The 18,276-nt window shown below is 36.8% G+C and overlaps 4 gene segments (V, D, J or C); all 4 read right to left on the bottom strand.

Annotated features, from left to right (window-relative positions):
• Window positions 1-3,859: 3,859 nt before the first annotated feature.
• LOC124073367 lies at window positions 3,860-4,418 on the bottom strand. The segment is given in 2 exon segments: window positions 3,860-4,259; window positions 4,350-4,418. Coding segments are annotated over 2 exon segments (345 nt in total).
• Window positions 4,419-7,525: 3,107 nt separating this feature from the next.
• LOC124073373 lies at window positions 7,526-8,171 on the bottom strand. The segment is given in 2 exon segments: window positions 7,526-8,026; window positions 8,117-8,171. Coding segments are annotated over 2 exon segments (345 nt in total).
• Window positions 8,172-10,822: 2,651 nt separating this feature from the next.
• LOC124073379 lies at window positions 10,823-17,134 on the bottom strand. The segment is given in 3 exon segments: window positions 10,823-11,149; window positions 16,491-16,770; window positions 16,861-17,134. Coding segments are annotated over 3 exon segments (333 nt in total).
• LOC124073356 lies at window positions 13,862-14,398 on the bottom strand. The segment is given in 2 exon segments: window positions 13,862-14,192; window positions 14,288-14,398. Coding segments are annotated over 2 exon segments (351 nt in total).
• Window positions 17,135-18,276: the final 1,142 nt, after the last annotated feature.

Below are 18,276 nucleotides of genomic sequence, written 5' to 3'. Positions count from 1 at the left end.
TGATTTACATGTGATATTTTAACTTCATTACACACTCAGCTGGAACATTTTGATAATGTCCCTACAACTGTAATCTTTGATTTTACTGTAAACTACTGATGTGTGAGTGACTTGAATTGACATTAATTTGATGTTAAAACATTCTGAAATTTTTTCTTAATAATATTTTTAACACAGATTATCATTGTTGCACAATTTTATTATATTAATTCGAACAACAATACAATTTATTGCATGTTTGAAGCCGTGCAGAAAAACAGCAGCTGGAACTGAAACTTTTGTGACAACAAGTGAAAACTAAATCTGAGATGAAAATTATGGTCATGAGTTGCTTTCTTTAAGTGATTAGCTTTATATGTGGTTTAATCAGAAATACAAATAGTCTTCAAGCATTAAAATAACATGATTCGTGGATCAGAGTTTGTTTATTATTTTATTGTTTTTTCTCTTTTCTCCAGGTAAATAAATAAATAAACAATTGTAACACATGAAGACACATTATTATTCCTGCACTCCATTTTACTGCAGATGGTAAACACCATGCAGTCACACTTCATTATTCAAAATGTGCTGAGTCAAGTTAATAAATGACTTTTATTGAGGGTAAAAATGTTTCAGCTCCAGCATCCAGTGTACATGAGCAGCAGGAGGATTAAACTGAGTGTCTCCTTTTAGTGACAGAGGAGACAGAAACTTGACACTGACTGCCCTCAAGTGATTGTACATAAAACATTATTTTTCTAAATTATGATTCACTTTAGATTCCACACAAGTTAAAAACATTATTTTCTCTTAATTTGTACTTAAATTTGGTAGTAGATTATTTTCAGAAACCTTGCCGTTGTATTGTCTGTGACCCACTCATCATCAAGTGATTGTTATTGTGCTTTTTTTCTTATTATGCATTATTTAAGACGTGCATGTTGTAAAAAATTGTACATGAATAATATAATGTAAAACTGAATAGACAATATAATATATAACATCAGTGCTATAAAAACAAAAAACTTCTACTACTAACTACCAGCCTGAGATCAGTCCTGTAGGATTTTGTGCAGCTGCTCCACCAACTCCAGTCACTGTGAGTCTCGAGCGCAATAATAAACAGCAGAATCTTCAGTCTTCAGACTGTTCATCTGCAGATACACCTGCTGTCTGCTGTTGTCTCTGGAGATGGTAAACCGGCCTCGGACTGACTGAGGGTAGTAAGTGCTGCTACCACCACTGCTGATATAAGCAACCCACTCCAGTCCTTTTCCAGGAGCCTGTCTGACCCAGTTCATCTCATAGCTGCTGAATGTGAATCCAGAGGCTGTACAGGTCAATCTGTGAGATTCTCCAGGCCTTTTAACCACTGGTTCAGATTCTATCAGAGTCTGACCATCAACACCTGTCAAGCAAAAAAGATATCATGTGAACTGTTATCATAACTGAAATTCCAACAGCAAATTATGATAAATATGTTCACCTGCCCAGCAGACAGTTAAAAGCAGCAGTCCTGTCCTATAGTCCATCATGTTAAACTGTGTGTCCACTGTTCTCTGTCCTCCTCTCTGCAGTCACATAAGTAGAGGTGGAAGACATCTGAGTTTTGCATTGACTCCTCCTCACAGTGTGGTGCTCATAAGTCAGACAATTTTCATAACATCAATTCAATTCAATTCAGTTCATTGACACTTAAAAATTTTTCACTGAACAAACATCAAAAAATCAACTGGGACCAACTAATTTACTACATTTTCACCTAATTTTACATCAGTATTCCAGTAAATTATAATTAATTGACTTCATTAAACAAAAGTGCTTAATGGTGAAAAAAAAGCAAATGGAAATCGTTTCCATGACTTTCACATTCATTCAGACATTGGCTTTGGGTGTTATATTGCTAACAAACATACTCTACAATGTACAGTGGCGGCCCTAGCCTGAATGGTGCCCTGGGCGAACAGCCCCGGTGGTGCACCCCCCCCCCCCCCACGCACACTGGCTCACACCCCCACCAACCCAAAGAGAACATCGGGTGAAAAGTATATGTATAAACTTTATTATGATAGAAATACAATAAACACACAAAACATTAAACAACCAATTTAAAGTGCACAACCATAAACATATGCAAGATATATATAGTCTTTAAAGTGCTTTATTAATAAAGCTGAATTGAATTGAAAGAAAATACAAATTTCATATCACAAGCATAGAAAAGCACAACAAAGAAATAAGAATAATTAAATATAAATAACAACAATAATTATTAATTAATTATTTAAGTATTTTTTATCTTTTTTTTTTTTTTTTGGGTGGGCGGGGCGGAGGTCCTCACATGCCGCCGCCAGCAAAGTGCCGCCCTGGGCGGCCGCTCAATTCGCCCATATGAGAAACCGCTACTGATAATGTAGTTGGAATCATGGGTGGAAGCACAACACAAAACAAGCAGGAAAATGTGTAGCAAGTTTATATTTCCACAAATGCGATGTATAATGTTTTACATTGGCAGTGCAGGTGCTTGATAGCATCACCAAAAGAAAAACAGTCTCAGTTTACAAACTGATAAACTAAAGATATTGAGAAATGGAGCCCCTCTTTAATCCCCTTAAATATTTGACGTCACTTGCACTTCTCAAAAAAAATCTTGCTTCTTATGTTATATCGTTTTGCTTTTCACAAAACGCTCATAAGTCAGACCATTTTCAGGACACCAGGGGAAAGAAAACCTCAGTAGGAATAAAACTGATGAGAATTTTGATTAAAATGTAAACCAAATTCATAGGAGAAATGTGAAACCTCTCAGTACATAGTTACTCATATTTTACTCAGTCAAGTTCCTTTCTATTTTGTAAAACAAAAGTTTCAATAAAAATGAAAAGTTATTTCACTCTCTCTGCAGTCCGATTAATAAAGCTGGAAGACAATTACATATTGCACTAACTAGTCCTCACAGAGAGGACAAAATTTGTTGGACTTGATAAACAATGTAGCAGCTGTTTTACCTGCCAAATTTGATTCAAGCCAATCACTTCACACTTAACATTTTGATTTTTTTTTAATATAAACCTAAATATCCTCCAGCAAACAATATTCATCTGAAATGAATCATCACACAACACAGAGGCAGACAGCGATGTAAGAGATACAAAGTCTATATTTCTACACAGGCAGAGTGAGGCAGATGTAGAGACTGGTGAGGTTTATATTGTGCAGAATCCACAGAGTGCAGCAGGGTGGTGAATGGAGTCAGTAGTACGTTTCAAAGAAGGAGTCCAATTGGAGCGGAGGACTGAGATCCAGGTCGAGGCTGGAGGATTTCACCTCAGGCTGAGACTGGAAGTCTGAGCTTGGAGTTGGAGGTGAACTGGACTGAAGGCACAGAAAGACGCAGAGTCAGTCAAGAGGATGAATATTCAAGGAGGACAACTAGATAACTGGCCTGAAGCAGAGTACCAGGATGTGGAAGTGGACGACGTGGGAGAGAGCAGATGAATGAACAGGTCCTTATATACAACGGCCAGCTGGTGAAGTTGATGAGTGGAAAAGTTTCATTTGTCACATACAATGGAGCAAAGTCTTGTTTGATTATTGTAATTAATTTTAATTATTATTATGATCTTATTATTGCATACAACATTTTGTTCAAATTGGTCAAACTGAAATTTAATAGAGGCTGAAGAGAACTGATTCAGTGATATTATGAATGCATTTATCCACAATGTGGATTGTCAAACAGAAAAGATATTTTTTGAAAAATGCCTCCACTGTATATTTAATATGATTTTCACTGTATATGATAATAATCAATGTTATTTTCCTTTGTATTTTATACCCCTGCTTTATCTGTCTCTATAACAGTGAGCTGGTTGAAATCATTAGTGGTCTGAGGGCTCCTCCTCTGGTGGCTTCATGTTCCAAGTGTTCAGGCACTGAGGGGTTTTTGTTCAGCTCCACTGATGGTTTGTGTTACTGTGAGTCTCTGGCACAGAAATACACAGCAGAGTCTTCAGGCTGCACATTCTGTCCATTTAGAGTCACTGTTTTGCTGGAAGAGTCAACATCAATACTGAATTTGTTCTTCAGGGAATCTTTGTAGTGTGAACCTCCAGTATATTTCATTCCAATCCACTCCAGTCCTTTCCCTGCAGGCTGTCTGATCCAAGCTGTGTAGTAGCTGCTAACAGAATAAGAGACCTGACAGGTGATGGTCAGGCGTTGACCTGGCTGCACAGTCACAGAGGCTGGCTGTGTCAACTGTTCACACTTCACACCTGTTGAAAAGAGAAAATGTTTTGGAACAAATGATCAAGTTATACTGCAAAAGAAGAACTGTTGACTTTGACAAATCCACAGAGACTCACATCCAGCTGCCAACAGCAGCAGCAGAGCTACAGAAAACATGGTTTATGTTGAAACTGACGTGCTGTGAACTCCACTGACAGCCTGATGTGAAGTTTTTATAGCTGAGGAACAAGGAAGCTCACTGAGTTTGCATACAATCAAACATCAATGTTGGTGTGACTGGAGCCAATAGAAGAGTCTGTTGACTGTTATTATATCTGCAGAGTGAAAACATGCCTGAAAATCACCTCTGATTTACATGTGATACTTTAACTTCATTACACACTCAGCTGGTACATTTTAATAATGTCCCTGCAGCTGTAATCTTTGATTTTACTGTAAACTATTGATGCTTAAATGAGTTGATTTGACAATAATAACACCATGTCTACATTTTTATATACTTATGTTATTAAAACACTATTAAAATTGATTAGCGTTGCTGCACAATTTTATTATGTCCATCCGAACAAAGATAAGATTCATTGCAGGTTTCAGTGCTTGTAGATGATGCTGGAACTTTTATTGTTTTCTCCAAGCAAATTAAAATGTGGCAAAAATGACAGAAGTTGTAACACATTTAGACACAGGATTGTTCCTGCAATCCATTTTACTCCGAATGGTAAACACCTTGTAGTCACACTTCTGATTAATATGTGCTGAGTCAAGTTAATAAATGACTTTGAGGGTAGAAAAGTTTCAGCTCCAGCATGAGCAGCAGGTGGATTAAACTGAGTGTCTCCTTTTAGTGACAGAGGAGACAGAAACTTGACACTGACTGCCCTCTAGTGGTTCATACAAGAAAATAAAACATTGTTTTTCAACACTGTGACTCATTATGAAATTGACAGACATTATATTATTTTACTTTGTTGTATCAACTTCATTGTTCTGCTGTCTGTGACCATTTCTTCAACAAGTGATTGTTATTGTGTTTTGTTTTGTTTTTTGTCTTATGAAATATTATTTACAACATACATCCTATTTAAGATAAGATCATACATGATTTTGAAAAATCTACAATGAAATATATAATGCAAATACTGTTAAAAAAAACTTCATGTTTTGCTGTTTGTACCAGCCTGAGAGATCACTGTAGGACTTTGTACAGCTGATCAAATGTGATGAATGTGAATCCAGAGGCTGTACAGGTCAATCTGTGAGATTCTCCAGGCCTTTTAACCACTGGTTCAGATTCTGTCAGAGTCTGACCATCAACACCTGACAAAGCAAAAATAAAAGTTACATTAATTACTGGATGTAATTTACGTTAACATCAAAAGAGATTTAGAAAACTTCTTCACCTGCCCAGCAGACAGTTAAAAGCAGCAGTCCTGTCCTATAGTCCATCATGTTAAACTGTGTGTCCACTGTTCTCTGTCCTCCTCTCTGCAGTAACATAAGTAGAGGTGGAAGACATGTGAGTTTTGCATTGACTCCTCCTCACTGTGTGGAACTTGATTTGACTTGGATCTCACTTACTGTTTGGTCAAAGTGAAAAGTGTTTACTTTTGAAAAAATATTCTACAATTTCTTATCATAAAATATGAACAAAGAACATCTGTAAAAACCTTGCTTTTCATGTTATATTGTTTAGTAATTTTCACAAAATGCTCATAAGTCAGACCATTTTCAGGGGAAAGAAAACCCCAGTAGGAATAAAATTGAAGTAAAGCGATGAGAATATGGAATAAAATTGAAAACAAATTCAGGAGAAATGTGAAACCCCTCAGTACATGGATATTCATGTGTCTTTCAATACAAACAGATTATCCAGTGAAATTCGTCTCCAATTCAAAAAACAAATGGTTGTAGTGAAAACTAAAAGTTTTTTCACTCTCTCTGCAGTCCGATTAATAAAACTGAAAGTCACCTACATTTTTGTTTGTTGGACTTGATAAACAATGTAGAAGCTGTTTAACCTGCCAAATGAATTTGATTCAAGCCAATCACTTTACACTCGACATTTTGAAATTTCTTTAAACTAAACTTAAATATCCTCCAGCAAACAATATTCATCTGAAATGAATCATCATGATTTTGCACTGAATATTTAGGTCCCCCAAGGCAGATCACACACAACACAGAGGCACACAGAGATGTAAGAGATACAAAGTCTATATTTCTACACAGGGAGAGTGAGGCAGATGTAGAGACTGGTGAGGTTTATATTGTGCACAATCCACAGAGTGCAGCAGGGTGGTGAATGGAGTCAGTAGTATGTTTCAAAGAAGGAGTCCAATTGGAGCAGAGTACTGAGATTGTTGTGGAGGTTTTGCTCCTTGCTGGTGAAGAATGAAATAGAGACTTCTGCCGGCCGACAAGATCTTTTATTCCTTTGCAAAAGAAGGTCAATCGTCACACAGAGTTACAGTCAGAGTGAGGAAAGACCCCGACCATGGGGAGAACTACCTTTTTATAGATAGAGGCACACACCCCAACATATGTTTCACACTTCTTTGTTCTGCTACCACTATTGTCTGCTTCACCCCAGGATGTTCCTGCCGAGTTGCGTATTCTGTAGAAAGGGTTTTGACTTAAAAGACAGAGGTGATAGTTCCCGTCTCAAGGGTTTGGACTGTAGAGACAGAGGTGATGGTTCCCGTCTCACCCTAGGACTGGTGTTGCAGAGTTTGTATATTCAGTCTAGATGTTAAACAAAGGCACATGAACAAATGGTATCTGGGTGAGAAGACAGTGACTGGGATGTTAATTCAGAGGAGGAAGTCATGGCAGATTCAAAGAGATTAAAACTGCCACTACAAGATCCAGGTCGAGGCTGGAGGATTTCACCTCAGTCTGGAGGCACAGAAAGACACAAAGTCAGTCAAGAGGATGAATATTCCAGAAGGACAACGAGATAACTGGCCTGAAGCAGAGCACCAGGATGTGGACGATGTGGGAGAGAGCAGATGAATTTTTATACATTTTTAAACATTTTATACAAATAGATCAAGCTGAAAATGATGCTGAAGAGAACTGATTCAGTGATATTACAAATACATTTATCAACAATGTCATGTATTGTCTTTGTTGAAAAAAGTCAGGAACTGTGACACAAAAATGGAAAAATCTATGTTTCCTTTCTTGATGGAAAAAGAGCTTTTTAAAGCACATTTGTGAGCTGAAATAATGTTATTAATTTACATACTTATTGTGAGTCAAACAGAAAGACATTTTTTGAAAAATGCCTCCCCTGTAAATTTAAGATTATTTATATTGTATATTATAATAATTATATTCCTTTGTACTTTCCCCCTGCTTTATCTGTCTCTTTAACAATGAACTGGTGTTGAAATCATTAGTGGTCTGAGGGCTCCTCCTCTGGTGGCTTCATGTTCCAAGTGTTCAGGCACTGAGGGGTTTTTGTTCAGCTCCACTGATGGTTTGTGTTACTGTGAGTCTCTGGCACAGAAATACACAGCAGAGTCTTCAGGCTGCACATTCTGTCCATTTAGAGTCACTGTTTTGCTGGAAGAGTCTAAATCAATACTGAATTTGTTCTTCAGAGAATCTTTGTAATATGTGGAGGATCCAGCTCTCATTCCAATCCACTCCAGTCCTTTCCCTGCAGGCTGTCTGATCCAAGCTGTGAAGTAGCTGCTAACATCATAAGAGACCTGACAGGTGATGGTCAGACGTTGACCTGGCTGCACAGTCACAGAGGCTGGCTGTGTCAACTGTTCACACTTCACACCTGTTGAAAAGAGAAAATGTTTTGGAACAAATGATCAAGTTATACTGCAAAAGAAGAACTGCTGACTTTGACAAATCCACAGAGACTCACATCCAGCTGCCAACAGCAGCAGCAGAGCTACAGAAAACATGGTTTATGTTGAAACTGACGTGCTGTGAACTCCACTGACAGCCTGATGTGAAGTTTTTATAGCTGAGGAACAAGGAAGCTCACTGAGTTTGCATACAATCAAACATCAATGTTGGTGTGACTGGAGCCAATAGAAGAGTGTGTTGACTGTTATTATATCTGCAGAGTGAAAACATGCCTGGAAATCACCTCTGATTTACATGCGATATTTTAACTTCATTACATGCCCAGTTGAACTGACAACAATTTGTAAATGTTAGTAAATTTTCATATAATTATATTATTAACACTGATTATCATTGTAGTTCAAACTTATTATGTAAATTTGTGTGTGATTGGGTAAAGATAAGATTGATTGCAAGTTTCAGTGACTGCAGATGTGAAGCAGAACAGAAAAACTTGAAGAAAAACAGCAGCTGGAATTGAAAATTTGATGACAAAATGTGAAAACTAAGTCTTTAAGATTAGATGAAAACTATGGTCATAAATTGCTTTTTTTAAGTGATTAGCATATTTTATCTTTATGTGTGGTTTAATCAGAAATACAAATAGTCATCTAGCAATCAAACATGACACTTTGCGGATCAGAGTTTCTTTATTATTTTTATTGTTTTTTCTCTTTTCTCCAAATAAATAAATAAATAAAATGTGGCAAAACAACAGAAATTGTAACACATGAAGGCGCAGGATTATTTCTGCTGTCTTTCTTACTGCTGATGGTAAACAACTTGTAATCACACTTCGTTATTCAAAATGTGCTGAGTCAAGTTAATAAATGACTTTTGTTGAGGGTAGAAAAGTTTCAGCTCCAACATCCAGTGTACACGAGCAGCAGGAGGATTAAACTGAGTGTCTCCTTTTAGTGACAGAGGAGACAGAAACTTGACACTGACTGCCTTCGAGTGATTTTATACAAGAAACTAAAACATTATTTTTCAGCATCACATGAGTCACTATAGATTCCACAAAATTGGCAAGAGACATTGTATTGTTTTAATTTGTAGCTTTGTTTAGTTTTAGTTTATTTTCAGCAACTTCATTGTTATGCTGTCTGTGGCCCTTTGATTGTTATTGTGTCTTGTTTTGTCTTATTAAACATTATTTACAAAATACATTCCATGTAAGATAAATATGAAATGATTTATAAATTACATGATTTTAAAAAACTTACAAAAAATATATATTATCAAAGCTATAAAAAAAATAATTCATGTTTGGTCTTTACCAGTCTGACAGATCAGTCCTGTAGGATTTTGTACAGCTGCTCAACCAACTCCAGTCACTGTGAGTCTCGAGCACAATAATAAACAGCAGAATCTTCAGTCTTCAGACTGTTCATCTGCAGATACACCTGCTGTCTGCTGTTGTCTCTGGAGATGGTAAACCGGCCTTGGACTGACTGAGAGTAGTAGATGTAGCTACTGCCACTGTTGATATAAGCAACCCACTCCAGTCCTTTTCCAGGAGCCTGTCTGACCCAGTTCATAGCATAGCTGCTGAATGTGAATCCAGAGGCTGTACAGGTCAATCTGTGAGATTCTCCAGGCCTTTTAACCACTGGTTCAGATTCTGTCAGAGTCTGACCATCAACACCTGTCAAAGCAAAAAAGATATCATGTGAACTGTTGTCAATGAAATTCAAACAACAAATTATGATCAGTGAATATTCTTCACCTGCCCAGCAGACAGTTAAAAGCAGCAGTCCTGTCCTATAGTCCATCATGTTAAACTGTGTGTCCACTGTTCTCTGTCCTCCTCTCTGCAGTCACATAAGTAGAGGTGGAAGACATCTGAGTTTTGCATTGACTCCTCCTCACAGTGTGGAACTTGATTTGACTTGGATCTCACTTACTGTTTGATCAAAGTGAAAAATGTTTACTTTTGAAAAAATATTCTACAATTTCTTATCATAAAATATGAACAAAGAACATCTGTAAATAACCTTGCTTTCATGTTATATTGTTTAGTACTTTTCACAAAATGCTCATAAGTCAGACCATTTTCAGGGGAAAGAAAACCCCAGTTGGAATAAAATTGAAGGAAAGTGACGACAATATGGAATTAAATGGAAACCAAATGTGAAACCCCTCAGTACATGGATACTCATGTATCTTTCAATATAAATAGATTATCCAGTGAAATTCCTCTCCAATTCAAAAAACAAAAGTTGTAGTGAAAACTAAAAGTTTTTTCACTCTCTCTGTAGACCGATTAATAAAACTGGAAGTCAACTACATTTCCCACTGCCTCGTCCTCACAGAGACGACAGAATTTGTTGGACTTCATCAACAATGTAGGAGCTGTTTTACCTGCCAAATGAATTTGATTCAAGCCAATCCCATGACCCTGAACCATTTGAAATTTCTTTAAACTAAACTTAAGTATCCTCCAGCAAACAATTTTCATCTGGTGGAGTTGATTAATGGAAAAGTTTCAGTTGTCACACACAATGGAGCAAAGTCTTGTTTGTTTGTGGTAATTAATTTATTATTATTATTATGATCCTTATTATTATTTACTACATTTGATGTAAATTGGTCAAACTGAAAATTAATAGAGGCTGAAGATAACTGATTCAGTGAAATTATTAATACATTTATCAACAATGTCATGTGTCATCTGTGTTGAAAAAAGTGGAAAAATTTATGGGGTTTTTTTGTTGGAAGAAGAACTTTTCAAAGCACATTTGTGAGCTGAAATACTGTTGTTATCAATTTACCTTCTTATTGTGCGGTCAAACAGAAAAGATACTTTTTAAAAAAATCCTCCACTGTATATTTAATATTATTTACACTGTATATGATAATAATCAATGTTATATTCCTTTATACTGTTCCCCTGCTTTATCTGTCTCTTTAACAGTGAACTCTTAAACAACGAACTGAAATCATTAGTGGTCTGAGGGCTCCTCCTCTGGTGGCTTCATGTTCCAAGTGTTCAGGCACTGAGGGGTTTTTGTTCAGCTCCACTGATGGTTTGTGTTACTGTGAGTCTCTGGCACAGAAATACACAGCAGAGTCTTCATGCTGCACATTCTGTCCATTTAGAGTCACTGTTTTACTGGAAGAGTCAGCATTGATACTGAACTTGTTCTTCAGTGAATCTTTGTAGTAACTGCTGTATATCCAACACGTGCACTTCCAATCCACTCCAGTCCTTTCCCTGCAGGCTGTCTGATCCAAGCTGTGTAGTAGCTGCTCACAGAATAAGAGACCTGACAGGTGATGGTCAGACGTTGACCTGGCTGCACAGTCACAGAGGCTGGCTGTGTCAACTGTACACACTTCACACCTGTAAGAAAGAGAAAATGTTTTGGAACAAATTATCAAGTTATACTGCAAAAGAAGAACTGCTGACTTTGACAAATCCACAGAGACTCACATCCAGCTGCCAACAGCAGCAGCAGAGCTACAGAAAACATGGTTTATGTTGAAACTGACGTGCTGTGAACTCCACTGACAGCCTGATGTGAAGTTTTTATAGCTGAGGAACAAGGAAGCTCACTGAGTTTGCATACAATCAGTCATCAATGTTGGTGTGACTGCAGCCAATAGAAGAGTGTGTTGACTGTTATTATATCTGCAGAGTGAAAACATGCCTGGAAATCACCTCTGATTTACATGTGATATTTTAACTTCATTACATGCTCAGCTGGAACATTTTGATAATGTCCCTACAACTGTTATCTTTGCTTTTACTGTAAACTATTAATGCCTAAATGTGCTTTATTGACAACAGTTTAGTATCAAAATATTGAGTCAGTTCTTATGTAATGGGAAATATTGATTATCATTATTCTTAACAAAAAATACATCAAAACTAAAGCATTGCACTGACAAAGATGATGTGCACTGATGGAAGCAAAAGGAGCAGCCAAGAAGAAAGTTTCTTTCGATAAGCCATGTTTACAGTGTGCTTAGCATGTTGTCAAATGATTAAAACAAATAATTTTCATCATTAGAAAATCTCTACAACAGCAAAGGAAACTGAAAAATATTGTTTTGCCAGCCATTATGAAATTTGTCAAATAATAATCATCTTGATAACTTATTTAGCCTTATTTTTGTTTTTGCAAGCATTGGACAAGACAGCATGTATGTTTGTATTTCATGCATGATTTCCATCCATGTATTTATGAAGACACATGGACACATTTTCATCATACTAATACAGAATTGTTTTTCAGGACATTTGTACTATTAGATTTTATATTTTATATATTTTATATTATATTTCTGTAGGTTGTAAATGAGTTTAACATTCTGACATACCAGACAAGATGAGACCTCCATATTAATTCTGTAGCTACTCAGAATTTTACTTGATCATGTTCAGAATTAGATTCAGAAACTGAAGAAGCTAACAGATGAACTTGTTTTTGTATGACTCTCTTGTTATTGTCTCTCACTGTGTCTCTCGGGCACAGTAATACACTGCTGTGTCCTCGGTCTTCAAACTGTTCATCTGGAGATAAAGTTTACTGCTGGAGTCATCTCTGGAGATGGTGAATCGACCCTGGACTGACTGGGAGTAATAGATAGGAGAACTATATGTGCCTATATAAGCAACCCACTCCAGTCCTTTTCCAGGAGCCTGTCTGAACCAGGCCATATAGTAGCTGCTGAATGTGAATCCAGAGGCTGTGCAGGTCAATCTGTGAGATTCTCCAGACCTTTTAACCACTGGTTCAGATTCTGTCAGAGTCTGACCATCAACACCTGTCAAAGCATAAAAGACAACATGTGAACTTGAATGGTAGCTGAAATTCCAACAGTAAATTGACATCAGTGAATATTCTTCACCTGCCCAGCAGACAGTTAAAAGCAGCAGTCCTGTCCTATAGTCCATCATGTTAAATTGTGTGTCCACTGTTCTCTGTCCTCCTCTCTGCAGTCACATAAGTAGAGGTGGAAGACATCTGAGTTTTGCATTGTCTCCTCCTCACTGTGTGGTGCTCATAAGTCAGACCATTTTCATCAGAACAAAGTAAATCACAGGAGAAATAAAAGGGAAATGGACTCTTGACAATATTAATTAAACTTTATATACAATTCATGAGAAACATACAACCCTCAGTACATGAATGTCATGAATACCCATGTTTTTCTTTCAGTATAAATAAATTATTCAGTCAGGCAAGTAAATAATAATAAACTCTTTTCCATTGCGTAAAAGAAAATTTGTGGGGAAAACAAAAAGTTTTTTTCATCCTCTCTGCATTCAAGTTAGTAAAGGTGGAAGACAAATATTTTTTTACTGAGTTTCGTGGACTTGGTAAACATTGCAGGAGTGGTGATATCAACCAAACAAATCTGCTGCTTGGTGGTGTGTATAAAAATGCACAACCCAGGTCAGACTGGTTGTTGTACTTTGTGGTTCTTGATGGTCACTGATCCAGACTAAACAGTGTCAGTTTATAATCAAGTTCTTTAGCTTTTTTGCTTTTCAGATAAACTGGTGCTGCTCTTATTCTTGTTTTACTTTCTGTTTCTGTAGAACTTTTCAATACTTCAACCAAATCGTTGAATATTACTCTCTTGGAATAGAACGTATGATTATTATTGTTATTATTATTAGTGTAATTGTGTTACTGGGTCACAAAAAAATTCAGTGTGGGAGGTCACATCAAATATTGAGTAATAATATGTGTTAAAATGTAAAATGTGTGGTTGAGTCACATGGTCTCTGGGTATTTGTGCAGGTCTGTTGGTGGTTTGTGTCACTGTGGGTTAACGTACACAGTAATAAACAGCTGTGTCCTCAGGCTGCAGATTCTGTCCTGTTAGAGTCACTGTTCCAGCAGAAGTGTCTCTGCTGTAGCTGAACTTGTTCTTCAGAACATCATTTTGGCGAAGTGTACCTCCACCCCACTGATGAGAAATCCAGTCCATTGGTTTTCCTTCACAGTGTCTGATCCAACCTGTTGCATAGCTGCTATCAGTCACAGAATAACCAGACGGCCGACAGGTGATGGTCAAAGACTGTCCAGGCTGCACAACCATTGAGTCTGGCTGGATGAGATCAATACTGTTCACACCTGTGGAAACACAAATCAACATTATCTCCATCATTCATCTGACTGTTCCGTGTTTCTAATGTGTTTATTAGTGTGAATCCACTAAAGCTCCTCACAGGATCCAGCTGCCAGCAGCAGCATCAGAGCTACAGAGAACATGGCTGATGTTGAAGCTGAACTGATGTGAGCTCTCCTGTCCTCTCACTGACACACAGACGCACACACTTCAGCTCCTTATGAGGAACATTTATTTGCATGTCGCTGAATAATCTGTCATTTAAATTAGTTTGCAATCAGTGTGTCTGATCAACTGATCAGATGTGCTTTTATCTAAAGAACATATTTTTATAAAAGACCTTCTGTGGACCTAAATCTCATTAACAAGATGATTACTTTAGCAAAATTGTCATGCTACTGGGATTTAATTTGTAAAAAAAAAATTTAGATGTCCCAGAATAAATTAGAGGATTATTATCTGATTATTGCAGAATGCAGAGCATATTAGGGCAACATTTTCACTCTGGTTGAAGTAATGTTGTAATTACAGTCATGTTGTCTTCTCATAAGTGCAGGCATTGCTGTGATGTCATGATAAAGTGTCCCAACACACTGACAAATATGTTTTTTATATGATTTAATGAAATGTGTTTCATTGTTAATTTGTCATCATCCAATCCAAAGTTTGATTTCAAAGTCCTGAAAGGCTTCAGAGCTTCTCAAACATGTTGATCCAGCACTTCAAATGTTCTGTTAGTGTTGTGAGCTCACAAAGGGTGTGAGTATAAAACTCGACTGTCAGTCAGTTAAGATCAGTTAGACGAGCAGATATGAGAGTCAGTTTTACGTGACAGAGGAGACAGAAACTTGACACTGACTACCATCTAGTGTTTTATCAAGGGAACTGCAACATTACTTTTCACTTCAAATATTTCAGAACCTCAAACTGTATTTGTCAGTATATCTTTTACATACACTGAAATTCTTTCTCTACATTTAACCCACCACTAACTGAACACACACATGCAACATGCAGTGAAATACACAGGAGCAGTGGCCTGCCATGTCAGGTGTCTGAGGAGCAATTGAGGGGGTTAAGTGCCTTGCTCAAGGGCACATCAGCCAGCTAATTGGAGGTGGAGGGCATTGATCATTCAGTCCACCACATCCAAATTTTTCTTGCCAGTCCAGGGTGGAATTGAACAGGCAAACCAACAGTCACAAGGCACTTCTCAAACCTCAGACTGCCTGTCTAACCCAGTGCATCCAGTAGTCACGAATGTGAATCCAGAGGCTGTTCAGGTCATTCTGTGAGATTCTGCAAATAGTTGAATATTACTTGTATACTGTTTTGGAATAGCATGTGTTATTATTATCTTTATCAAAATCATCATCATTATTGTGGTTGTTGTTATTGAATTGATTTCAGATAAGTAAAATATGACACAATATTGTGTTACTGTGTCTCTAAAATAAAAAAAATATCATACATCTGTTGGGAGGGAAATCTTTTTTGATGATTTTACCAACATTTTCACTGTTCATTTGTTCTTAATATACTCATGCATCACCAGTCAACTGAATGTTTGTTGACATCATTTACTCAGACCATCACTGGATAAAAACAGCATCAACTGCTCGTCCTAAACTATACTGCTTAAAAAGCAACAAGAACAATAAAAGTATTTTCGATTAAAAATATTTTTCATAACCTTTTCAAGACCTTTTCACCTTGTCAAGGAAACTGAAGCAAAACATGTAAAAAATAAACAAAACAATTATTGCTGTTATAACACTGGAAAATAAAAATTGAACCATTGATGCAACGTTTAAGTTGGTCCTTTAGGCAGATAAACATCTGCACTTGTTGCTCTTTCATGTTCAACCAAGCAGCACAGCAGATTGTTCCTGCTGGTTTCAGTTCTCTGGTTTTCTCATCTCAGCTTTGTCACAGTCTGGACGTCAGTAAACTGGGAGGCTGCTGTGGTCTGACTGGACTTGCTAATTGAGACTTTTTTTATTTAGAATTTCTGCAATTTCTTGCAATGAGCAATACATCATTCTAAATCTTTCATTTTTTAAAATTTGCCAAAATGCAAATTTCAGTAACAGATGTATGATCTTCATGTATGTATTTATAAAAGGCACATGGACACAGTTTTACCACATTGATATAGAAAATTTGATAATAATAATAATGATATAATTGTTACTATTGTTGTTTAATTAATTGGTAATGACACAAATGAATGTTGCCAATGGTATAAATAGAGGAACTAGTTTATGTATGAGTCTCCTCTTGTTGTCTCTCACTGTGACTCCCTGGCACAGAAATACACAGCAGAGTCTTCAGGCTGCATATTCTGTCCATTTAGAGTCACTGTTTTGCTGGAAGAGTCCAAGTTAACACTGAACTTTTCTTTAAGAAAATCTTTGACGTTTGTATCCGCACTCATCCACTCCAGTCCTTTCCCTGCAGGCTGTCTGATCCAAGCTGTGTAGTAGCTGCTCAGAGAATAAGAGACCTGACAGGTGATGGTCAGACGTTGACCTGGCTGCACAGTCACAGAGGCTGACTGTGTCAACTGTTCACACTTCACACCTGTTGAAAAGAGAAAATGTTTTGGAGCAAATGATCAAGTTATGCTGCAAAAGAAGAACTGTTGACTTTGACAAATCCACAGAGACTCACATCCAGCTGCCAACAGCAGCAGCAGAGCTACAGAAAACATGGTTTATGTTGAAACTGACGTGCTGTGAACTCCACTGACAGCCTGATGTGAAGTTTTTATAGCTGAGGAACAAGGAAGCTCACTGAGTTTGCATGCAATCAAACATCAATGTTGGTGTGACTGGAGCCAATAGAAGAGTGTGTTGACTGTTATTATATCTGCAGAGTGAAAACATGCCTGGAAATCACCTCTGATTTACATGCGATATTTTAACTTCATTACACACTCAGCTGGAACATTTGAATAATGTCCCTGCAGCTGTAATCTTTGATTTTACTGTAAACTATTGATGCTTAAATGAGTTGATTTGACAATAATAACACCATGTCTACATTTTTATATACTTATGTTATTAAAACACTATTAAAATTGATTAGCGTTGCTGCACAATTTTATTATGTCCAGCCAAACAAAGATAAGATTCATTGCAAGTTTCAGTGTTTGTAGATGATGCTGGAACTTTTATTGTTTTCTCCAAGCAAATTAAAATGTGGAAAAAATGACAGAAGTTGTAACACATTTAGACACAGGATTGTTCCTGCAATCCATTTTACTCCTAATGGTAAACACCTTGTGGTCACACTTCTGATTAAAATGTGCTGAGTCAAGTTAATAAATGACTTTGAGGGTAGAAAAGTTTCAGCTCCAGCATGAGCAGCAGGTGGATTAAACTGAGTGTCTCCTTTTAGTGACAGAGGAGACAGAAACTTGACACTGACTGTCCTCTAGTGGTTCATACAAGAAAATAAAACATTGTTTTTCAACACTGTGACTCATTATGAAATTGACAGACATTATATTATTTTACTTTGTTGTATCACCTTCATTGTTCTGCTGCCTGTGGCCCTTTCTTCAACAAGTGATTGTTATTGTGTTTTGTTTTGTTTTTTGTCTTATGAAATATTATTGACATTATACATCCTATTTAAGATAAGATAATACATGATTTTGAAAAATCTACAATGAAATATATAATGCAAATACTGTTAAAAAAAACTTCATGTTTTGCTGTTTGTACCAGCCTGAGAGATCAGTACTGTAGAATTTTGTACAGCTGCTCAAACAACTCATGTGATCACACAACTCAAACATTTTCTTCTGTGCTATTTTCTGGAGTGCAGTATTATTTTAACCACTGTACATGTTCAGGATGTGTGTGTCATGTGTGCTTTTACAGAAAGATCAACATGAGTTATGGGTCATACACAATCACCTATAAACATACTGAAAACCTGCAGTTTAAATACAACGCAATTTCTAATGAAATAATTTCACAAATGTAACAAATAAATCATTTTAAAGATTAATTTTTAAATAACTTACTTGGTGATGACCAATGAACCCCTACCACTACCAGTAAAAGGTGGTTTTGGTCG

This window comes from Scatophagus argus, chromosome 16, assembly GCF_020382885.2.
Source record: "Scatophagus argus isolate fScaArg1 chromosome 16, fScaArg1.pri, whole genome shotgun sequence".
Taxonomy (NCBI): domain Eukaryota; kingdom Metazoa; phylum Chordata; class Actinopteri; family Scatophagidae; genus Scatophagus; species Scatophagus argus.
The sequence above is the reverse complement of the archived record's forward strand: the minus strand, read 5'-3'. Positions and strand labels throughout refer to the sequence as shown.